Consider the following 17,889-nt stretch of genomic DNA (forward strand, 5'->3'; position numbering starts at 1 on the left):
AAACCTACCCAAGACGGCCAATTCCTGGACTCTTGGTCCTGTTCGTATGTGGATACGGAGACTCATGCAGCTTGCTTTCCTCCCAGTCGACGATGTTGTCCCATCATTCATCGAGCTCCTAGACCTAATCTCCGCCGACCTTGGCCTTTAAAGATACACTATAATATCAGTAATGAAATATTTATTATGAAAATGTTCATTATATATAACTCCATAACTCTTTAATAAAGTTATCATCGTAGAATGTCATGACCATAATCAATCACGATTTACAATGTATAACTTAGCTTCGTTGAGTGTTCAATCTTCAAATTTTCAACCGTTATAGAGCGGTATCCTCATGTTATATATGAAATTTGTAAATCGGTGGTCCGGAAGCGGAGTTATGGTTCAATTGGTAATCGTACTGTAATGCGACACGTACTCTAGTGCGACACGTACTCTAGTGCGAAGTCCGACAAAAACACCCTCTGTCGCACTACAGTACGTGTCGCACTACGATCCAGGTAGCGTACTCTAGTGCGACAAAATATCCTGACTTATTTTCAAGTTCAGGTCACATCCTATCCTTCTTATGGACCATTAAGTGATTCGTCGGGTCGGTTCACGTCACTTATTTCGAAGTGATCTTGAGAATACGATTCGTCGGTTCACATCACGTGTTTCGAAGTGATCCACTGATCACAACCCTTCGGGTCAGTTCAAGCCACGTATGCAGTGTGTGATCCACCGGGTAACTCGTAAGCAGCATATGATCCTCATTCCTATCACGCATCGTATGAAGGTATATCTCCGATTGGGATAACAAGTTCATATGCTTGGGCCATATATAAGGTCACGATGATTCTACCAAAGCATCGAACAACATCAACATGTCTTCATTCCTAGAAGCGCGACGACATGACCTACTGGCGATGCACTGAGAAGATCTGCTCCGGACTTCTCAGTTTGATGAACGACACTACTGTGACCAGTACGAAGACCCATTCCCACCCTCCTACTCCTGCAGCAAACTCTGTCTACACAGCAAAGCAGAACATGAAACGGAAAGCCTCCGATACTGACCTCCCTACGAAACACCTAATTGCTGACGCTGTTGGACCCCTCTCCTTCGAAGCCATGTCAAAACTCAACTGTCAGCAGGAATCCCTCGCTAAGATGGCACGCACAGCTCCTTACTCCTGACTACATCCGAACGAACGGTGGCGAAACCTTCCTTTTTTGGGATTCTACCTTTTCAGCAGAGAGAAGAAGATCTTTCCTGTTCGGCAAAATATGGATTGTTTAGCTGAGGCCCCTCATCTTGTCATCGATGGTACCTACAGCACCTCGACTAACTTGTTCACGCAGCTGGTGACTATCCACTGATTCTATCCTGACGGCTGGAGAAGGAAGATGCAGCAACATGACCTAGTGAATGTGTAAAGTGCTTTGTCGCACTTTAGTTCGTGTCGCACTACAGTCCAGGTAGCGCACTGTAGTGCGACAGTGTCGGCCTTGAACATTCTCTGTCGCACTAGGGTACGTGTCGCACTACGATCCAGGTAACGTACTCAACTGCGACATGGTCGATCTTGGAGGTTTCGCACTAGGGTACATGTCGCACTAGAGTACGTGTCGCACTACAGTACGTGAACCGTTCAATTAAAATTGTTAGTTTAACACTGTTTGTATTGTCATTATCAGAAGTGACGAAAACATATGTCACCCCACTGTAGGAGGGTACCGCTCCTCATGTTATGGGAGGGCCGCTCTACAGTCCTACTTCCGACCGGCCTACAGTCCACCGCTCAACAGTCCCGCTCTACAGTCCTCATTTTAGGATCGTACCACTCTAAAGTCCTCATGTTGTGAGATCTATAAGGCGATAGAGTCCTACCCTGGCGATTTGACACCGCTCTACAGTCCCACTTCCGACCTTCACCGACCTACAGTCCTAAGCTCAACAGTCCACCGCTCAATAGTCCTGCTCCCACTCATAATATGTTACTTGTGCAATGTGCAATGCATGAATGGGGTTTGAACCGCGAAAGTCGTACAAACCCGTCACTGACTTCGACTTAAGCACAAATTGACGTTGATCATTTATATGATTCTGAAAATTGATTTTTTTGTCCATTGAAAATGTTTGAAATTGAAATTTTAACGCAGTTAGCAGTTAACAGTTTCGTTAAAGGGGCTGACTCTGGTTTGGGGAGCTGATGATAACATGGTTACCATGGTTACTGACTTTACAAGTTATAACAGTTCACTCTGTCACCCAACCTAACATTGTAATAATGGTCGCTGATGATCTAGGTTCGTAAAACACGCAGGAATTAAACAGGAATTAAACAGGAATTAAACAAAATTGGGTCAAACGGCAGATGCCGTGTCTGACCAATATAGGAATAGAAGGTTTAATATTCAAAACTACCCCAATGTAACAAATAACCAATCAAGGTGGTAAAATTAGATAGCCATGTAAAAGAATATAGCACAGATAGCACAGTCGTATGCAGAAAAAACTCAGCCAAGAGCACTCAACAATGACAAAGAAAGTATCTTACAATGTCCACACACTTATCAAAATATACAAAACACGACATTCATTCAGTATTTTTCTTCGGGAACCTCCGTTCATCGACCTTATTTAAAAACCGTCCAATGTCTCTAATAGTTGTTGAGTCGTCGAAGATTTCTCCCGGTTCTTCTCTCATTACTAATAGGTCCCTCGTTCGTTGATGCAGGTTTTTGCGTAGGTCTTCGTATAGGGGGCATTCGTAGAGGATGTGATGCTCATCTTCTATCACTGGATAGGCCCCTGGTAGCTCATAGAGAAGATCTAACAAGTCATCGTCACTTGAGCAGCAATGTCTGCAGGCCCGATGTTTTATGTTAAACCGCTTTTTGCCGTAGCGACCAGTTTCAACGTTAAAGCGGTGGGAGCTGCTTCTGAATTGCGCGATCTTCTTTGAGCAGTTAGGTTTAAGATCAAGGGCTAGATACGTCTCTTGAGCAAACTTTCTCTTCACTAAGTTGTAGAATGATAGTTTTCTGTTAGATGTCCTTTCTGTTTCCCATGAGTTTATAAACCACTTTTGCAAACTCTTTCTAATCTGGCTTGGTCTTAATCCTTGGTTTCTCTCTGATGCCTCGATGGTGTCTTGCATCTGCTCGAGAGTGGAGAACCAGCTCAGGTTTAGGGTCGCCTGCTCTTCGAAAGCGTGTCTAGCAAAGCAGTCACGACCGTCTACAACCATTTGTTCAAGTCTTTCTTTGTAGTTAAACACTTGCTTTGATAGCGTGATGCCTAGTGGATGCCTGCCTGTGTCACCCCATATCGCAGCATTGGATGTTGACTTCCTCACCCCTAAGGTCCATTTCAAAAGAGACAGATGAAAGTTCTCTAGAGGGTCCCTGGCAATGAGTGTACACACGTTTCCTGTTTCTGGTGTGGTGCTCGTGTTTGTGGGGAAGTTGCGGAACAGGGCTGTGCTTGGCAGCCACACTTGGCAACCATACGACACCACAGGTACAATAAGTGTATCATATAGCTTGAACAGTATAGATTTCCTGATGTGGCGGGTATCAATGTAGCTTTTCAAAGAGAAATAACTTCTTAATGCTTTTTGCCTCAGCTTTTGTTGTGTTAGCTTAAGTGATCCGCTCAGAGTAAATGTAATGCCAAGGTAACAGTACTCTCTCCCGGAGGGGATTTGTTGTTCTCCCAGTTTGAACTCATGACTTTCCTTCAGATGCCTTCCTGTTGGGTTAAACACAAGGACTGAAGTTTTTCCAATGTTTACTGTCAGGCCCCATTCTGAGCAGTAATTGTTTAGGACATCAAGCATTTGTTGAAGACTGTGTTTGTTGAGGGCTAGAAGGACAAGGTCGTCTGCCCATAGCAGATGAGTTATATCTGTATCATTTAGGACAGGGACTTTCACTCCTTCGATGTTGTTGAGATCATGTGAAAGCTGGTGGACAAAGCATTTAAACAGTTCAGGGGACATGGGGTGTCCTTGCTCGGTACCACATATTATGTCGATCTTCTGTGACAGCTTGTCTAGTAGCTTCACTTTGGCTGAGGAGTTTGAGTACATGAACTTAATGCACTCAAAGAATCTCCCTTGAATACCCATTTTCCACAACTTGTATAGGAGTGCCTCACGACAGATGGAATCAAACGCTTTGGCATAATCGACAAAGCATGTGTATAGCCTTTGGCCTTCTTGGTGACATACTTTTCCACGCAGGTTGAAAGTGTGAAAATGTGGTCTGCTGTCTGTGCGTCTTTACAGAAACCTAGTTGGTTGGCTGTATCAGGGTCACATTGATCACGGAATGATATCAATCTTTTCAGCAATATGCTTGCAAAGAGCTTTCCGAGATTGCTCGCTACAGCGATGGCTCTGTAGTTGTTTGGATCATAGATATCACCTTTTTTGTGTAGTGGTGTAACTACTGATGAAGTCCATGGGTAAATTGATAGGCTTAGGCAGTGGTTGAAGAGGTTGAGGACTGCTTTGAGCATGGATCGTGTTGAGGCTTTGAAGAATTCATTAGAAATTAGATCTTCGGAAACTGCCTTTCCTTTTTAGTGGCCTTAATGCAAGCACACAGCTCTTCCATCTTTATATCTTGATCCAAAAGCTTGGTCAGGTCGTTACAAATGTTGTTTTTCTGCATCTTTGACTGTAGCTCTGCGATCTTAGAGTCTTTGATGTTCTTTTTGCCGTAAAGTTCACTGAAGAACTTGCAAAAGTTGATCATATCGAAGGCATCAAGACTGGTTGCAGGCGATTTTGTATTTTTAAGAGCTTTGAAGGATTTCCAGCAGATGTTGTTCCCTGTTTCTATGTCCTTGCAAAGCTTCTCAAAGAATTCTGATCGCTTATGTCTGATCATCTTTCTATATTGTCGCCGAGTGTCGTAATAAGAGTCCCTGAGGAGCTTGTCCAATGGGGATCTTCCATACTTTTTTGCTAGAATGTTGAGTGTCCTCTTAAGACGGATACATTCACTGTCAAACCATGCCATTTTTGGCTTCATTCGACTCTTCTTTTTGGTGCTACCATATTTATTATGTCTCGGCCCTTTCTGACGACTTGAGGCGTTTTTTCGGGGCATCACTTGTTCAGCAACCTGATGATACAGCTCAACAATTTGGTTGTTAAGGTTAAGAACGTCTTGAGGGGTTTTGCATGAACTTGTAGCCAGAGTTTCCGTCTTTTCCTTTATACTAGGGTCACCCATAGCTAGCAAGAATTTGAGCTCAGCATTATCCTCACATGGCCATTTGTACTTCCTGGGCGCGTCCTCGAGGTCACGCAGTATTTCTTCTGAAAGGGTTATGTTGTGTCTCAGGCTAAGTGTTGTGACAGAGGGTTTGTGATCGGAGAATTTGTTCAAATCAAGGACTCTAAAACTCTTAACGATCGCTTTTATGTCAGCTCCTACTGCAACATAGTCTACAACGCTAGCTCCGCCATAATTCACCGATATGAATTCCCCTAAGGAATCGCCAAGTACGCTGCCGTTTAGGATGGTTAGATTTGCACAGGCCAGAAAGTCAAGGAGTAACTTTCCTCTAGGGTTAACCATCTGGTCCTTGCTAGAACGATCATTGAGACAGGGGTGGCTGCGTTGGCTAAATGGGTTTGCAGCAGATAATGCTTCAGTATCTTCCTCGATGGTGTTGTTCAAGGTTGCGGTCCTTGCATTGAAATCACCTGCTAGTATCACCTTCCTACCGTTTTGAATACTATTCATGGTGAAGTCAAGTAAGTTGTCTAGAGTTGAAGCATCGTCATCGGATGTACTTTTGCTTGATTTCAATCTCTTCTTGTAGGAAGAGTGCTCAGGGGAGTCGTATAAGTTGATGATAACTAGTTCATCGACAGCACTCTCACTTCCTAGTTTTATCCTTACTGATTGGATGTCACTACAATTGGATGTTATTTCTTTGATATCCTTGGCAATAGACCTGTGGACACCAATGCAAAGTCCTCCTGAGCGACTGTTTGGTCTGTTAGCATTAAAACATTTGTAGTCTGGAACAAATATTTTACTCTTGGTTTCCTGAAGACAGAAAATGGGACAAGAAGTGACAATGGCAGCAAATTCAGTATCATCAATTTTCCTGCCTTCTTTCCCGTTTGAAGCATCGTGTATGTTCCACGAAAGGATTTTCAATGTCTCCCTGTTGTGGGAAGACAATCTGATCAGGACATCAGTTGTTTTGGGACTATCCATTATGGTTTTTCTTCTGTTGAGGTTTGATTGAGTTTTTAGTCCCTCTTGATAGCTCAATGTCGAGAGATCTAAATAGCCCGTCACGGAGACGAAGCCACAATTTCCGAGCCCCTCGTTCATCGAGACCCAACAAGACTCCATGTGGTCCTACGCTGCGCTGGATGAATCCTCCGAGATTGTCATTGTTTTGCGTGCATATTTTTATGTCTAGGCTAGCATTATTCTTGGATTTGACGTATTCGCTTAGTTCAGAGTTTATCTGTCTTATGGTACTGCTGCCTTGTGGATAGCCGGGGAGTGGAATAATCTGCGAAACACATATCTTTGCTGAGGTTGCTTTTGTTAGGTCATCCAAGATTTTCTTCATACCATCTAGTATCGTGTTTCCTGGCGTATTCATCAGAATAAGTTGCCTTAGATGGATATAAATGGCTTCAGGGTTGATTTCTGAGATTTTTTTGACTAAGTTTTGGTCCCTGCTAGCTGATACGGCAGTATCATATTCTATCCTCTTGACGTCAAAACGTTTCGTGAATCTTGATTCGTCGAAGGTATTGAAGTGTGCGTCGTGAATGACTACACATTTCCGGGTGTGCCAATGTTGAGGATTGAAGTTGTCACGACGGTACGTTTCACGGTTAACAGGGGTGCCATCACTGTTATTTTTGCTTTGTTTATTGGCACCAGCAGTTGTCGTGCTTTTAGTGGTTCCCTCGGACAAAAAGGTGACTGGGTCTTCAGCCTTTTGACTCGGCATATTCTCTTTCTTTCCTTTGTGTGGTGCCGTGCGTTTTTTGTCGTTTAGTCTTGTAAGGGGGTCCTCGGGGGTTTTGTTGGCGGCATCGTTTTGGTGTTTCGGTTCAAAACTATTAGCGCGAGGTTTGTTAGCAGACTGGATGTTACCTTCTTGACCTGCTGTGTTGATTTTAGGCAGATCTTTGAGACACGCTGTAATCTCTCGGCTGATAAGTTCAAACCCTTCTCGTTGTCCTTGGAGAATCTTGTCTCCTAAATTATTCGTAGCGCGTCTATTGAAACTTTCCAAATGACTTAGGATCGCACATTTTTCATCAACTCCATCATATTGGTTGGGATAATTGACCCCGTTCGAATGACTTCCGGGTACACTCTTCATCCCCATGATATCGGATTTGAGTTTGCTGAGTTCTTCGCTGTGTCTAGCCTGTATTATGCGTATCTCATTGGATTGGTTCGACTCGTTGTTTTTCATTCTTGCGAGCTCACTTTTTAAGTAGTTAACCTCCTTGGCTGAATCAGCTATCTGTTTTTCAAGTTCAAGGGTCTTGGATCGAAAAACCTTTTCTGCCGTTGCTCTGTGAGCTTGGTCTTGGATACGTTTCCGTTCTTTTTCTCCTTCTATCATTCTGTCCATGATATTGTCGATAGAGTTTTGCTGAATATTTAGGGTATCAAATATTGTTTTGTTTTTGTTGACCAGCGTGGCTAGAGATTTCGAGCTGGTTAGTGGGGCGCTGGAGTTGAGTTGACTGGCTAAGGAGGACAGAACTGAATCTTGGTTTGCTAGCTTTTCTTGGAATTCTAGTAAGTTCTGCTCAAGGAGTCGTATTGAGTTTTCTATCGATTCGTGAGTGCTGCAAGGGACCTTAATTTTGCCGGGGGTTAAGATCTGTCTTGCTTTCCTCGTCTTCTTAACTTTGATCTTTACTTTCTTTTCTGTATTCTGCGTCTTGCCCTGTGCACTGTTACTGGAGCTGTTGTTCGAGTTACAGCTTTTGTAGCCCTTTCTGCTAGAGGCATTGCTGAGTTCAGAAGATATTGACTCAGAGTCAGTCTCAGAGTTAATGAGATCTGGAGGATTTGCCTTTCTAGCTTCGCGCCCAATAGTGTTGACGTGGTCACGCAGCAGTTTCTTTTTATTGTCAACAGGAGTTTGCGGGTTGAAGTTTATTTCAAACCTTTTGAGTTCTCGATCTAGCGAATCAACTGCCATTTTCTCGACCAGACTAGTTATGAGAGGTGCTGACGGGTACGTGCTGTATTTGTTGTCAATCACAAGGTTAAAAAACGCTTTAATTGCAGTTTGACTTCGCTCGTTTGTTTTCTGACTGGTTAGGCCACAAAGGTCTATCCACTTGTTGAGATTCTTAGACGAGGCACTGTTAAGAATCTTGTCGCAGGTATCTCTCGAGAAAAATCGCAGTTGTTTTTCAACAATGGTGGTGTCGTCTTGTTTATCTTGTGAGTCGGGCAGACTTCCGTTGTCACCCTCACAATGAAGTTGTTCAGGGGCGGGGACGTTGCTTGTTAAACCAGTTATCCCTTGTACTGCGTCAGTTAGGGGACTACAGTGGGTCAGGGTGTTTTCGGGAGCTGGTTGGAGAACAATTGGCGTCCTGTGTCGTTTGCGTTGCAGTTGTACTAGTAAGTGAAAATCTAGTTCATCCTCGAGGGGTTTTTCTATAGCCAGGCTAATGCTCATATCCCTTCTGGTCTTTTCTAGGACGGATAAGGCTGTAAGGTTGCCTAGGCATAGGTCAAAGACATCCATCAGGTCGTTGTTGAATCTCTTTGGTATGATGTTAACTGCACGCTCACGGCCTAAATGGAGTAACACTAGTGCATCAGTGACTTCTTCGTCTCCCTGTAGTGTGATAGGAACCTTGTCGCTCCTTCCAAGTAGACTAGTAACTCTGAGCGAGTTAAAGGCAGTGGAGGGCGATTCCAGGTTTGTGTCGTGGTAATGACGATTGAGTTTAACCAGCAATTTTGACAGAATATCTGCCTTATCATCATTTTCAATAGCCTCTATGTCTGACAGGTTCCAGGTTAAGCTGATGCATTTGCTGTGGGCTTGTTGCTCAAGGAGGTGTACTTCAGACGCGAATAATCTGGTTGATTGGTATTTCTCATTGAGAGCATTTTCAAGAGCAGCGACAAGATTGACTGGCGTGACGATCTCATCATCTTTAAGGAAATCTTGTTTAATATGGATCAGCGTGTTCCTACCTGGAGAGCAGTCATGGTACCCTTCGTCGTCAATTCTGATACACTCGAGTTTGCGGGGTGACTCAAAGAGGTCCTGTGAGTCAGCTGCGGATTCAGAGAGGTACCGTCTTTTAACGGGCGTGTCACTTGCAAACTCATACTCAGTCTGTGCTCTGAGCTTCCTTTTCACGCATGAAAAGTACTTGAATTATTTAATACTTTCATACAAAATAATTTGAAGCTTTATAATGATGCAGTTTTACGAAGATTTCAAGCCTTATGTTGTGTGTTTCCCTTCGTTTCCAAAAATCATTATAGCCTTGTACTTGAATTAATTCATTAATCTTCTACTTAATACAGTGATTCCAAATAGGATAATAAGTTTCATCCAAAACAGCTGAAAATCTCCAAATGGAACCTATTTTGTATTTCAAATGCAGACTATTCATTCAGAGATACAGATTTTTAGATTTTGCTGTCTTTGAGAGCCATGCTCTACAGCCACGAACAGTGCTGTGATTTCATTTCCTTATTGCTTTTTCTCTCCAGTTCAAGTTGAGGGCCTTAGCATTTAGCAACATCCTATTATATATCATAGGACACACATCAGTACTCTTCTATAAAGACTTCATACTAGCTATTGATATTTGACCGTTTCAGGTCCAGCAGCCAAATCCCTAGACCGGTGCTAGGTTCCTAGTCGTATGTGATTATGTCAGTGCAGTGTGTAATAATATATCAATAAACCTTCCTATGATTCCTATATGATACTTTTGAACTTTGAAGTGTTTTCTGGTGGTTTATTGTTAATCGTAGTTTGGTATAACTATGTATCAATAAATATCCCTATACTATGATTACTATATGACATAATTATAAAGTGATAGAATAGATTTGTTTTTTGAGATTATTTAGCTGTTTGTTGCTGAATGTTTTCACCTCACCCTTTAGATTCTTAGAACCGCTCTGACATGGTTATTTACTTGACACTTCTGTTAGTTGCTAACCATATGGCCGGTATACATTGCACATTATTTCATTTCATTTCATGTCGAATGTGTTATGTGGTCAATATATTAATAGCGTACTCTATTATATTAATCTAGATATATATATATAAAAACGGAGTACGAGTTACCGGGCGCCACGGGGACCTCTTGTTTCTTCTCAGAGTCTCTGATTATGCTAACAGGGCAACTAAAAATCAACTTGTAGTGATCATTCTTCGCAATCAGCTCTCATTAAGATTACATTCACACATCATATTCATAGAGAGATAAGTAGAAAACAAACGAACGAATAGACTACATCGTGCCTTTGTGCCATACAGAAGTATTGAATCCACTGTCACTTGTAACAATCTGATCTTCATGTTGCCTTATCGGACTTTATTTGAACGGACACTACGTGAACTCTGGATGCCCTAGTAGTAGTAACAAATAGCTTTCTCTGGCTTTCTCATTCATTTCTTCTGAGTTGCCAGGGAAAAAATGATAAAATTCTGGATTTTTAAAGGGTTTAACCTTTACATTTTTTAAGATTAGCCCTATAATTTCCATGAAAGATGACTCTCCCAGGTTGGGGGGATGTGCCATGGCACGACGCTTTAACGATAGCCCCGACACTTAACTCCCTGGCAGAAACAGGGATTATACTGGACAGGCACTACGTTCAATCCACTTGTACTCCTACGAGGGCAGCCCTGATGACTGGGAAATATCCAAGCAGACTGGGACTTTACCATGGCAACATTTACTCTGTGAGTTCACATTTCGCATGATCCCATCACAGTATTCAGTCTCGACTTAATTCTGGGTTAGATTTGTCATACGTTGAATGACCTGTTGCGCGCTCCCCGGCCCCCTGTATCGTTGAAACCCCACTGTAGTGAAACGACAGTGGGGGTCACGACGTGATGCAAGGTTAGATAAGCTCAAGCAAATAATTTGATATTGTTCTTATCTAAGATAACCAAAATCAGAAGCACTTAAAACCACTTATCATTCGTCTAACCATCACCATTTGTTCAACCACAGAACGAACCGTATGGTCTCATGGCAAACGAAATATTAATCAATGAAACGAAAAGTTTTATTTTACATTCCTTTAATCATAAATAAAATAAGAGCTTAAACCACGAATTAGTTAGCTAGAAGTAAACTTGAGGAAATATTTTTGGTGATTGTATATAATTACTTTAAAAACTTTATTTGGTTGTTAGTATTTTAATTATGGTAAGTGGTTGAATTTAGTGAGACAAGGTCAGTTTCTCTATTATCTTAGAAAAATTTCTACTTTACAGTAGGCAATGCTGAGTGGCAGGAATGAGGGACCAAAACGCTTGGGGCTAACAATGGCCCATTTACAAACCACTTCAATCCCTAACTACATGAGTGAGCTAGGGTACTCTTGCCATGCTGTAGGAAAGTGGCACCTAGGTTTTTGTTCCTGGGACCTGACTCCTGTTAAACGAGGGTTCGATTCGTTCTACGGGTTCTACAATGGACAAGAACATTATCGCAATAAAACTGCTCACAATGGTTTCGATTTCAGGTGAGTTTGCAGGTAAATACTAGGAATTATAAGTTGTTGAGTTATGTTATTGATCTTGGTTAAAGTGACTAGCAAAACATATTCAGTCCTGGGACCAACATTATCTTATGCTTCTCATCCTGAAAGTAATAGGTGAATCCAAGAACCTCATAATATCATGAGATGATCTTGTCAAAATTTGTTCAATTTTGGGCATTGGGGACATGAATCAGAAATAATGGTGGTTTGTCATTAATTAATTGATGAAACATCACAGGTTGGATACTCCTGGAGATAATGGAACTGTTAATAGTGAGGTTGTTTGGTCTGCTAAAAGCACTTACTCCACCATACTTTACGCTAACCGAGCTGCAAAGGTTTACAGTACAAGACAATATTGTGGAAATTCAATAGAATCACTAGCACAAGGGAATGACTAGGCGAGGGATACAATTGGTTGTTCACATATTGAAATGTTGTTACTGTCAACAAGATGCAGTTAGGCCTAACTTTGGCGTTAGGCCTAAATTAGGTGTTAGGGCTTCCGCCTAATTGCATCTTGGTGACAGTTAGAACTTATAACAACAAAAAAGCTAAACACTTAAGTCACAAACTCAAATTTTTATGAAGTCGTGCCAAAAATTATAATGTACAAGTAGTATATGTTAATTATAATGTACAGGTAGTACATGACCACGATCAAAGCAAACCTCTGTTTCTATATCTGGCCATGCAGAGCGTTCATAGTCCTAACGAATTTCTTAAGAAACACTATCAGGTGACTAAAGTTTGATATGAGGCATGTGCTCTAATTGTTGTTAAAACTTCTCAAAGTGATATCAATAATGTAATTCTTCCATTTTTCTGGAAGGACAGCGATAAATGTTTTGATTACATAGTATTTAAATTGTTTTATAGCATGCAGTCGCATTCTCAGCTCATTTATAGCATTAGGCAAGTATACTGTTACACTCTAATCTAAAATAAATACGATAGAAAAATGCATGATCAATTAACTTTCCTGTTGCAGATGTACAAAGGAGTAGAGCAGAACTGTAAAAGAAGAAGGTTTCTGTCAATGGTAACTGCTATGGACGATGCTGCTGAGGTAAGATAATTTATAAATCTGTTTACAGAATAACATGATTTAAGATTCTTTACGTGAGTAAAGGTTGGAATTACTTTTTTAGACGTATAGTGAAAATTACAATGTATCATATAAGTCAAATAATTTATAATCGTCAAAACTAAAACCAGAAACTGGGTACGATTTGTGGTGTTTCATAAGATTTATTAGATTTAACAAACGATCACATTTCACACACTACCCAGGTGGTGGTGAAAGCTTTAAAACAGTCTGGAATGTGGGATAATACGATATTTATCTTCTTCAGTGACAACGGGGGAGCAGTGGGAAAGAAAACAATTGGTCAGGTCAGTAATCAAGCAAGAAAAATCTGATGATGCTGTTGATAGCTTTTAGATGACGAATTTGTATTCGAGTAATTGTTTCTAAGTCGAATGTGAAGTAATAAACATTCCATCCGTTAAAGATAAAGTTTTATTATTATTATAGAATTACAATTTAAAATGCTAAACGTGGTTAAATTAAATAACCACATTGAGCACCTCAGTTAAAATCATTCAGGTGAACTACCCACTGAGAGGAGGTAAAGCCTCCTACTGGGAGGGAGGGATCAGATCTAGCTCCTTCATCCACTCTCCCTTGATTCCAGGTAGCTGCTATAACTCCCTCTCCCAGAAATATTACCAGGGCGTTTATTGTTGTGTTTTGATATTAACGTTCTAAAGATGGAATTAGAAAAAGTTCGGATAATTTCAATAATAAGAGCATACCTTTCATAGTTTGATTCACCACCTGAATAATTTTCCTTATTCAGGTGGATTGTATAACAGAGAGATGCTCCATATTACAGACTGGTTACCCACTCTTACCCACTTGGCTGCATGTGGTCCAGAACCCACCAACCATGAGTGTACAGGTAAATTTTAAACGTTCATTTGTTTATCCCTCGTTTAACGCTACGTTCACACTTTGCTGAAGTCAAATTTGCGATCCTCTGATGCAAAATTCTGTGCAGAGTCCTAACTTTGTCTTGGGAGCTGCACCCCTAGAAAACAGCGACATCCCGGAAAGTTGTCCCAACTTCGGCATCAGCTCATCTGAATTATTAAAATAATTACCTCTACACCAGTCACCAAGCAAGGTGATTGATCATGATCTGCCACCTTTACTCCCAGGTCCTGATTTGGGAGACATTGATGGAGTTAACCAGTGGGATGCGATAATTGGGGCAGCAAAGAGTAACAGAGCAGAGTTTCTTGTAAACATCGACCCTATTTCTAAGAACTCTGCTCTAAGATGGGGACCTTGGAAGCTATATCACGGTCAGAGTTGTGATCATAGATATACTACATCAAACCCTAATTGAATTCAGCTTCAGGCACACTTATAGAATTCATAAATTATGGCCGAATCCTTTTATTATTATGAAAGGTCTTCTACTCGTATGTGGAAGTTTTGCTGGCAAACTAAAAGAAAAGGTTATATGACCACCCCTCAATATCCCTCAATGAACTGACAGTATAAGCCATATAACTGGGACTGCAAGGTTATTCCACCACTACTAATTCCCTCCCCCCACCTAGGTAACCCCGGTATAAGTGGATGGAAACCTCCTCCCAGAGTTAACCGGGATCTTCACGAAGAAAGCAATCTCTACTACTTTCAAGGACCTCATTCTGTGAGTGATTTTTGTTATTCCTCGTCGAGGTAGAATGTTGTACTTGTTAGAATTTACTAGAATGTACTATTACTTGAGGACGTTTTTTATTTCATAAGCCGTCGAAAATATACCAATTTAAAAAATTGAAACATTTACTTTGACGGCCAGGTAGCGCAGTTGGTTAGAACGCCATCTTTGCAAATCGTGAGGTTGCGAGTTCGAATCCCACTGTCTGCCTGGTCGTGGGGTGAGCGTCGTCGACGTTCAACTAATGATCCTGAGTGGTCTATGTAGCCCCCCGGTCTACTCAGCCGAATACTCGAGAAATCGGGTGTGAGGGTTAAATGAGGAGCTGCACATAGCAGCAAAGTCTCGGGCGAAGAAAGTATGGTACACACAACCTTAACCGTCACTGGCCAAATAAATCCTTCGGCTTCCTGTAATTGGCTGGTTGCACTTGTGTAACAATGTGGCTGTTGGAATACACCGAAGTAAAATAAGTGTCTTGATAAAAAAATTAACGTTCATCAATTCAAGCTTTACAAGTGAACAAGATCGATAATAGCAACGTAAATTGCTAAATACGTCTGAATTAGACAAACAATGTCACCTTCAAACTGCCCGGCCTCAGATTATGCTGTTTGACGTTGAGGCAGACCCGGCAGAAAAAAATGAAGTATCAGAATCCAATCCCGATATTGTGACAACAATGTTAGAGAGACTGAACTTTTATCAAAACAGGGTAAGTTTGTGTGCGAATGATTATGCTTACAAGGCAACTTGGTCGTTTAGCTCCGGACAGTCTATGCAACGTCTATGCAACGTCCATGCAACAACAAAAGAACCGTCTATGCAACGTCTATGCAACGTCCCTGCACAATGAACACTCTATGCACACTCCCTGCACGGTCAGTCTATGCAACGTCTATGCAACGTCTATGCAACGTCTATGCAACGTCCCTGCACAGTACCATATGAACACCGGCTACTAGCCGGCTACTAGCCGGCTGCTAGCCGGCTAGTAGCCACTTTTGTAATAACAGCTCCTCAACTTCACATTACCAACCGGCTACTAACCGGCACTTGAAAAGTGGTCACTAGCCGGCTACTAACCGGCTACTAGCCGGCTAGTGACCACAAAGTGGCTACTAACCGGCTACTAAGCGGTCACTAGCCGGCTATTAGCCGAGCTCTAAAGCAGACCTACTAGTAGCCGGTTCCAAACCGGCTACTAGCCGGCACTTAGAAAGCGGTCACTAGCCGGCTACTAACCGGCTACTAACCGGCTAGTAACCACCAAGTGGCTACTAACCGGCTACTAACCGGTCACTAGCCGGCTCTTAAGCGGACCTACTAGCCGGCACTCGAAAAGCGGTCGCTAGCCGGCTACTAACCGGCTACTAACCGGCTAGTAACCACCAAGTGGCTACTAACCGGCTACTAACCGGTCACTAGCCGGCTATTAGCCGAGCTCTAAAGCAGACCTACTACCAAACCGGCTACTAATAGGTCTGCTTTAGAGCTCGGCTAATAGCCGGCTAGTGACCGCTTAGTAGCCGGTTAGTAGCCACTTTGTGGTCACTAGCCGGCTAGTAGCCGGTTAGTAGCCGGCTAGTGACCACTTTTCAAGTGCCGGTTAGTAGCCGGTTGTTAATGTGAAGTTGAGGAGCTGTTATTACAAAAGTGGCTACTAGCCGGTGTTCATATGGTACTGTGCAGGGACGTTGCATAGACGTTGCATAGACGTTGCATAGACTGACCGTGCAGGGAGTGTGCATAGAGTGTTCATTGTGCAGGGACGTTGCATAGACGTTGCATAGACGGTTCTTTTGTTGTTGCACGGACGTTGCATAGACGTTGCATAGACTGTCCGGAGCTAAACGACCAACTTCCCGCTTACAATTTTTTTAATTTTATTGGTAAACTACTAAAAATTATGACTTTACTTACTAACTTAACATCACAATTCATAGTACTATAACCCGATATATGTTTATGGGAACAGCAGTGATGTGATAATATCTTGATATGATCCAACTTTTTCTTTCAGACAATCCCACCAAGGAAGCTTGAAGAAGACCCGGCCTCGCGCCCTGGACTGTTCGGTGGAGTCTGGACCCCCTGGCTTGAGTCTTGCTAGTCCCTTTTAATATGTGCTCATGTTAGTCGGTTCCGCACACACGTGTCATTTTTATAGTCAACCAAGTACCAACATCAAACATAATCAAATGTAATTGATTAAAATTTAGAGCTCTAGATGTACAGGAGAGTTTCGCCATATAATTATAAATTCCACTGCATTATTGTTATTGTTATATAAATATTTACACAGTAACTAGGTGTAGGATATAATTCCATAAATAAGATCTTTTAAAAAGTGGAAAAGAGTTATGCCTGTTCCTTCAGACTTACTTAGTAACAATTTCTTTATGATTATCTTTATACTTATAGAGATACTCTTCATGTCATTTGTTGAATAATGTGAACTTATTGTTAACGATAGGGATATTTTTTGATAATCTACAGTTATTTTGACGAAATTTATTTGAGCAATTTTCAATTTTTAACAATGTATTGCTATAAAATACTGCGTAACTGACAATGGTTAAAGATTTTATTTATAATTCAAGGTATTGGTATTTGGTAAACATTTTGATGTATGATCTATCAAGTTTACCCTATACTCATTGCTTATCCTAGTGAATGATGTCTCATTTAAGCATTTTCCAGCACAGTAAACGGTAAACCTACCCGCGTATGCACCAAAGAAATGGTTGTATTATTAAAATAATCGAAGAACTTGTCTCCAGACGCGACGCTTTTTACGTTGTTTGTGGGAATACATGTAAATAGTAATACTAAATAGTTTTATTGCGTGACAGCTTCGAGATTCGTCTGGGATTATTATTATTATCAAACTTTACACAACATCCTAAAGACCTGATAAGTCTACTTAAAAGACTTGTAGAACTGAAAACTTACTATAAATGCAAAAATGAAACTTAAAACTGAACTTATCAAAATCAAAAATTATGCAAAAATTTGAACTTAAAACTGAAATTATCGAACTAATCAAATTTAAAATAAATTTCTCCACAATTGGCGGTTCGAGGCTAAATAGTAAATACCTTAAGTCTGTCAAGTCGTCACTATTATTCAAATTATTATTTCTTTTATTCAAATCGTCTAAAATAGTTTTAAAAATATTACATTGATATCTACCAATCCTTCCCCTCATATTTGACATACTATCAACAGCAAAATTTAGAGCTAGTTGTGGTGGTGAGTTGCAGTCGCTACGAAGAATGTGCCCAAACATTTTCCAGCGGGATTTATGAACTCTCTCTGAAAGTGGAGTTACATTGCAACGAGCATACAAGTCCTTGTTGCTGATGATGCGGGGATA

General features: G+C 41.3%; 2 protein-coding genes across 2 annotated transcripts in view; both read left to right on the plus strand.

Annotated features, from left to right (window-relative positions):
• Window positions 1-17,889, plus strand: part of LOC134816912 (mucin-2-like) — a 765,431-nt gene that overhangs the window by 567,511 nt on the left and 180,031 nt on the right. The window lies entirely within an intron of this gene.
• On the plus strand, window positions 11,558-17,337 carry LOC134817364 (arylsulfatase J-like). Its single transcript, XM_063826500.1, has 11 exons — window positions 11,558-11,757; window positions 12,014-12,113; window positions 12,419-12,514; window positions 12,767-12,844; window positions 13,069-13,170; window positions 13,385-13,472; window positions 13,638-13,739; window positions 13,999-14,145; window positions 14,407-14,501; window positions 15,115-15,225; window positions 16,534-17,337. The coding sequence occupies exons 1-11, from the start codon at window positions 11,558-11,560 to the stop codon at window positions 16,621-16,623; spliced, it is 1,209 nt and encodes a 402-aa protein (XP_063682570.1). The 3' UTR covers window positions 16,624-17,337.

The sequence above is a fragment of the Bolinopsis microptera genome, chromosome 6 (assembly GCF_026151205.1).
Source record: "Bolinopsis microptera isolate Bmic1 chromosome 6, MBARI_Bmic_1.0, whole genome shotgun sequence".
NCBI lineage: Eukaryota > Metazoa > Ctenophora > Tentaculata > Lobata > Bolinopsidae > Bolinopsis > Bolinopsis microptera.

Bases quoted from the DNA above. Each gene is read 5' to 3' on its own strand.
- LOC134817364 (XM_063826500.1), top strand. From the start codon at position 11,558: ATGGCCCATTTACAAACCACTTCAATCCCTAACTACATGAGTGAGCTA. The intron at 13,171-13,384 runs GTCAGTAATCAA...AAAATCATTCAG, and splicing joins GAAAGAAAACAATTGGTCAG to GTGAACTACCCACTGAGAGG. The intron at 14,502-15,114 runs GTGAGTGATTTT...GCCCGGCCTCAG, and splicing joins ACTTTCAAGGACCTCATTCT to ATTATGCTGTTTGACGTTGA.